Raw genomic sequence first — 6547 nt, 5'->3', positions numbered from 1 at the left:
CCCGCCGGTCAGAGACCCCGAAACAACCCAAAATACCCCCAAACGGCCCTAAGCACCCCTGAAAACACCCCCACATGCCCTCAAAACAGATCGAAACAGCCCTAAGCCACGCCCTAAACGTCCAAAAGTACTCCAAGCACACCCAAACCACCCCAAAATACCCAACAAACAAAACATCCCACAACACCCCAAAAACACACCTAGAGACCCCCAAACTACCCTAAAACCACCGCAAAAAACACCCCCAGACCTCAAAAACCAACACAAACCACCAAAAATCCATCCTGAAATACCCCAGAAACACCCTCGAACATCCCCAAACCCCTCTGGGACCCCTAAACACCCCTGGGACCTCCCAAACTTCCTCAGGGAGCCCCTAACCTGCCTCCAAAGCCCCCCCAACCCCTGTGCCTCACTGGTACTCCCTCGAGGTCTCACCTGTGACCCCCCAATTCCCCCAAGCACCTCCTGAACCCCTTTTTCCCCCCAGGACCCAGCTGCTCCCCGATACCCAGGCTCTGATGGTGCAGCTGGAATTGGCCCCCGACCCCTTTTTTGGGGTGATGGGAGTGGAGCTTCCTCAGGTACTGCCCCCCCCCCATAGTCCCCTAGTGACCCCACATTTCCCCATTTTTCCCAAATTTCCTCAAATTTTCCCGAGACTCCCCCAAATTTGCCCAATTTTCCCTCAACTTCCCCATTTTTATCCCACTTTACCCCAAATTTCCACAATTTCCCCAATTTTGGTCCTGGGTGGGTGTGGCTGCTTCCCACAGCCATAGTGTTTGATTGGAGGAGCCCTGGGGCAGGGCCTGCTTGGTTCCTGCCCAGAATTGCCTAGAACTTGCCCAAAATTTCATTGAGTTTGCCTCAAATTTCCCCATTTGCCCTGCAGAATTTCCCCATTTTTCCTCAGTTTCCCCCAAATTTCATAAGTTATCCCAGATTTCCTCATTTTCACTCTAATTTATCCAATTTTGCCCTGGTTTCCCAAAATGCCTCCAAATGTGCCTCAGTTCCACAAGTTGGCCCAAAAATTCCTCGAATTTGCCCCGAATTTCCCCATTTCTGCCTCAGTTTTCCTCAGATTTCATCAATTTCCCTGTAATTTTCTCGTTTTGTCTCTAATTTCCTCATTTTTGCCTAAATTTGCCTAATTTCTCTCCAGTCTTTCCCATCTTTGCCCCCAGTTCCCCAAATTCTCCCCAAAATCCCCCATTTTTGCCCACATTTCTCAGAATTGTTCACAGATTTCCCCATAGTGACCCCAGGCCGGTTTAGAGTGGTTCATACTGGTTTATACTGGTCTGTGCCTCCTCCACAGGTCGAGGAGCTCCTGCCCCCCCCCATTGAGATCGAGTTCCCCCGAGGTGAGCTCTGGGCTGTACTGGCCTGTACTGGTTTGTACTGGTGGGTGTAGGTGGGGTTAGGGCTGGAAGGGGGATGGTTGTAGGTCTGTTCTGGTCCTTACTGGATTGTGGTGGTGGGCTCGGGAGGTTCAGGACTGGTACAGAGGTTGTATAGGGGTGGTCAGTGGTCCATACTGGTTTATACTGGTCTGTAGTGATCTCTTCTCATTCCCATTAGTCCACACTGCTCCGTACTGGTGGGTGCCAGGAGCTCTGGGGGGGTGAATGCCCGTCTGTGGTGCTCCTCACCCTGCACTGGTGTGTGCTGGTCTGTGCCCCCAGGGCCCCCCGTGACGGTGTCCCCCGAGATCATCACCCTGCGGGAACCCGAAGTGCCGCCGCTGCCCCGCCCTGGAGGTGCCACAGTTTGGGGGTCTGGGAGGTCCTGGCTGTCACCTGGGGCTCCCTGGGCAGCACCTGGGGGGCACTTGGGGATTGCTGTGGGTCTCTGGGGGGTCCCTGGGGGTCTTTGGGGGGCCCAGAGGTAATCTTTGGGTCTCTGGGGTCAGGAGGAGCTGCCTGAAGTGACCCCCAGAGAGCTGCAGCTGCTGCTCGAGGCTGAAGGCGAGGATTCTGCTGCCCCGGGTGAGGGGGCGGCACTTGGGGCAGGGGGGGGCTTGGGGGCACGGGAGGCACTTGGGGGGCAAGCAGAGACTGTGGAGGGGGGGTTGGGGTCATGGGCATTGGGCTGGGAGGAGTTGGGAGACACTTGGGGGTTGCTATGGGCACTTGATTTGAGGCATTTGGGTCCATGTGGGGCAGGTGTTGGGCTGGGGGGATTGTTGAGGCACTTGGGTCACTTGTGGGGCTGGGGAGGCCACTTGAGGGACAGGAGAGGCGGGTGGGGGACCTTAGGGTCTGTTAGGTCATTTGAGGAATCTTCTGCCACACAGTGGAGGAACTGGAGGAGCTGCCGGGCGCCACCCCCATCCCGTGAGACTTGTGGGGGCATTATGGATGGGAGCAGCTTAATGGGCATGGGGGGGCACTTTTGGGCTGGGGCAATTATGGGGTGGAGCACTTGTGGGGATGGGGGGCAGTTTTGTAGAGTGGGACACTTATGGGTCTGTGGGGGCACTCTTGGGTTAGGTGGGGTACTTATGGGGCTGGTGAAGCCATTCTGGGCAGAGTCCCCCCCCCCGGAGGAGCCCGCCTGCCGCCCCCCATTCCGGAGTCCCGGTGCGTTCGCCGCATCCCCGTCGTCGCCTCCCACCCCTCATGGACCTCGTGCCCCACATCTCCCCCAAGCTGTTCCGGGCACAGCTGCTCCAGCCCCAAGCCCACTGTCAGCCCCTGGTGAGTGTGGGGGTTCTGACCCATAGACCTGCCCCACAGATCCCCCTGCCCTGTAGATTGCCCCATAGATCCCCTCTGGCCCAGAGATCTCTCCTGCTCCATGTATCTGCCCTATGCCCACAGATCCTTCCCTGCCCCATAGATCTGCCCCATAGACCCCTCTTCCCCATAGATCTAGTCCAGAGGCCCCCCTGCCCTGTACATTAACGCACAGATCCTGTCTCTGCCCCACAGGTGCTGCTGGAGCCGCCCCACAGGTTCCGCCGCCCCCCAAGTGAGCTCCTGAACGCCCCCACCCACGGTGAGACCCCCACAGCCACCCCCTAGCAGGGGATTCCTGCCCCATAGTGGGGGTTACTGCCCCATAGTGGGTGACCTCCCGCTCTGCCCCATAGATTGGCTGCCCCCTGAGCTGTGGGAGCTGTGGGGACGCTGTGCCCAGCGCCCTGCCCCGCCTGCGGCCCCGCCCCCAGAGCTGCCCAGCGACTTGGAGGTGAGGCCCCGTAGATCCCAATCCTGCCCCATAGATCTACCCCATAGACCCCAATCCCGCCCCATAGACCCACTACCCCACACCCCTGTCCCTCTCCAGGTGCTTCGGGAGGCCCTGGAGCCGAGTCTGCCCACCCTGATCTCAGGTGAATCGGGGGGGGCTCTATGGGGCAGTATGGGGCAGTGTGGGGTCGCTGTGGGGCACTTGGAGGTCACTGCTGGGCAATTTGGGGGTCACTATGGGGGAGTTTTCAGTTGCTGTGGGGCAGTTTGGGGGTCGCTATGGGGCAGTTAAGGGTCGCTGTGGGTAGTTTGGGGTCACTCTGGGCCGGTTGGGTCACGGTGGCACAGTTGTGGGGTTGCTGTGGTGTGGTATCGCTGTGGGGCACCCTGAGGGCAGGGCCAGGGGATCACTTTTGTCCCTTCCCCTCCCCAGAAGTGTCCCTGGAGCCCCTCGAGGAGGAGCCGCTGGAGAGACTGTGAGTGGGGGCGTGGCTGGGCAGGGGTGTGGCAAAGGGCAGGGAGGTCACCAGCAGCCAATTAATGCTCGGCAGGGCCTGGGAAAGGGGCGGGGCTTATTCTGGGTGGGCGGTGATTGGTCTGTTGTAGTGAATCCAGGTGCAGCTAATGGACAGCGCAGGACTGGGGGTGGAGCTTGGTTTGGGGGCGGGGCTTTCGCTTGGGGGCAGGTCTTGCACCATCCAGGGGGAAAAGGGGTGTGTCCTAAGAAAGGGGCGGGGCTTGGGAAGGGAGCAGGGTTGGGGAAAAGGGGGCAGAGCTAGAGGAAATGGGGCAGGGTTTGGGGAAGGAGGGAGGGCTACGGCAGAAAGGTGTGGGTTGGGGGGAGTGGGTGGGGTCACACTGACCCCCTAAGTACTGCCCACAGGCCCCCGGCCCCACCCATTGTCCCAGAGCTTCCGGAGCTTCCGGAGCTGGTGGAAGCTCCTCCCGACCTTCGGAGGTGAGTTGGGATTGGGATCTGTGGGGTGGGATTGGGATCTGTGGGATTAGGGAGCATTTTGGGAACATTGGGCAAAAATGGGGAAATTTGGGGAGTAGAGGGAAAATTTGGGGATTGGGATCTGTGGGATCCGGACTGTCCCCAGACTGATCCTGGAGCACGCCCAGCGCCCGGGGGGATCGGAGCTGACGGCCATGCTGCCCCCGGGGGCATCCCGCGCTCGCGTGGCAAAGATCTTTGCCCTCTGCCTCGGTGAGTTTAGGGACATCCCCCTTTTGCCAAACCACGCCCCTTTCCTCACGAACCCACCCCACCCACCCTTTCCACACCGCGGCTCCTTCCCCAAGCCCCGCCCTTCCTACAAAAACCCAGCCCTTGGCTACTGAGCACCTTTTGCTTTAAGCCCGCCCCTTCCCCACCTGCTCACCTTCCAGACCTGCCCCTTTTCCCCAAGCCCCACCCCTTCCCCAAACCACACCCCCTTTCCTACCCCATTTCCTTGAAGCCATGCCCACTTTCCCTAACCCATCTCCCCAAGCTCTGCCCCCTTCCCACAAGCCACATCCTCTGTGTCCCAAACTCCTCCCTTTCCTGAGGGCCCTCCCCTCCCCCACAGCTCCAGCCCCGCCTCCTTCCCACAAACCACACCCATTGGCCCAACCCCTCTCCCTAAGCCCTGCCCCCTAACCCCAAGCCCCGCCCCCTCAGAGCTCTGTGGTGCCCATTGGGTGCGCCTGGACCAGCCTCGTCCCTACGGACCAATCACTGTCTCTCTCCGTCCCCGCCCGGAATAAACCCCGCCTTCTTCTGGCCTGTTCTGGGCATTGATTGGCTGCCAGTGATGTCACTCGGGGAGGGGGCGGGGCCTCTAGCACCTCCTGCAGGTGGGTGGGTGGGGCTCAGCCTGGCCACGCCCACCTGGAGGTCCACTGAGTGGGGCAGGGACCCGACAGTGATGGGGATGGGGCAGAGCCCCCTTTACCTGGGGGCACCTGGGATACACCTGGACAGGCACAGTGCCCTGGGGCATCATGGGATAGCACCGTGGGGAGGTGGCATCACTTGCACAGGTGTGGACGCACCTGGGGGGCACCTGAGGGGGGTGGGAACACCTGGGACACATCTGGATGTCCCTCAGGGTCACCTGGACACTCCTGGGGTAACCTGGGGGGAAGGTGAGAGGGTCTAGGGGGGATGATGCTGCGGTCACCTGGACACCCCTGAGGGGGTCGGGGGTCTCACCCCACCTGCTCGAGCGGGACCTGCAACTGGTCATGGGTGAGGGGCAGCACCTGGGACCAGTATAAACCAGTATGGAGTCATGGCTGCCCCATAATGACCTGCAAGTGCCCCACAGAGACCTCCAAGTTCCCTCCATCTGCCCCAGTACAGACCAGTATAAACCAGTATGGACCAGTGCAAATTCATGGTTGCCCCATAACGAACCACAGAGAGCCCCACGTGTCCCCATCTGCCCCAGTACACACCAGTATAACCCAGTGTGGACACCCCATTACCAGCACAGGTTTAGCAGCACAGCAGGAGCAAAGGGAAGGCACAGAATACATTTGGGGCTTTCGGAGTGGTCGGGGGGGGGCAGAGGATCTATGGGGGAGTTGGGAGAGCCTGAGAAGTTTGGGGTTTTTGCGTAGGTAGAAGGAGGATTTTGGGTTGTTTTGGGGGGGTTAAGTAGGACTTTTGAGTTTTGGGCTGCTTGGAGGATTTAGAGGGCGTTGTGGGGGCTTGGGGGGATTTTGTTGCCTTTGGAGGGGCTAAAGGAGGGATGGGCAGTTTATGTGGTCTTGGCAGGGGTTTGGGGCGGATTTGGGTGGGACTGGGGGGGGTTTGAGGTATTTGGAGGGATTTGATGGGGCTAAAGAAGGGGATTTGGGGGGTTTTAGGCAGCATTGTAGGTTATTTTGTGGGGGCTAAATGGGGGGTCTGAGAGATTTTGGGGTGGTCTTCAGGTTTTGGGTAAGGTTTGGAAGAATTTTGGGGGGATTATTGTGGGGAGGCTAAACTGTGGGTCTGGGGGATTTGGAGTGGTTTAGGGGGGTTTGAGGGGGATCTGGGAGGATATTCTGGGGTGTTTCAGGTGGATATGGGGAGGCTGTGGGGAGTCAGAGTGGCTGGGGATTTTGTGGGGGATCTGGGGGGATTTAGGGGGTTTTGAGGAAGATTTGGGGGGGTTGGGAGGTTATGGGAGTTTTGGTTGAGATTTGGGGGGAAAAGGGGGGTTTTCAGAAGAAAAGGGCTTTAAATCAAGAGGAAAACCTATTTTTCTGTTATTTAAAAGATTAAATCAAGGCGAAAACCGACTTAGATACCACTTTAAGGCTTTAAATTAAGGGGGGAAAAAGCGGGAAACACGAGGGAGAAAAGGGTGGGA

The 6547-nt window shown here is 58.9% G+C and overlaps 1 protein-coding gene across 1 annotated transcript; it reads left to right on the top strand.

The window, feature by feature from the left end:
* Positions 1–386: 386 nt before the first annotated feature.
* REC8 (REC8 meiotic recombination protein) lies at positions 387–4982 on the top strand (the record flags this gene model as incomplete). Its single annotated transcript, XM_029962029.1, is given in 15 exon segments — positions 387–584; positions 1325–1370; positions 1692–1768; positions 1919–1994; positions 2303–2342; positions 2538–2581; positions 2584–2705; positions 2940–3006; positions 3101–3198; positions 3298–3343; positions 3634–3676; positions 4084–4158; positions 4304–4426; positions 4428–4644; positions 4646–4982. Coding segments are annotated over 15 exon segments (1380 nt in total), but the record flags the coding sequence as incomplete, so codon positions are not given.
* Positions 4983–6547: the final 1565 nt, after the last annotated feature.

This window comes from Manacus vitellinus, unplaced genomic scaffold (assembly GCF_001715985.3).
Source record: "Manacus vitellinus isolate BGI_N305 unplaced genomic scaffold, ASM171598v3 scaffold_40_pilon, whole genome shotgun sequence".
NCBI classification, from domain to species: domain Eukaryota; kingdom Metazoa; phylum Chordata; class Aves; order Passeriformes; family Pipridae; genus Manacus; species Manacus vitellinus.
The sequence above is the reverse complement of the archived record's forward strand: the minus strand, read 5'-3'. Positions and strand labels throughout refer to the sequence as shown.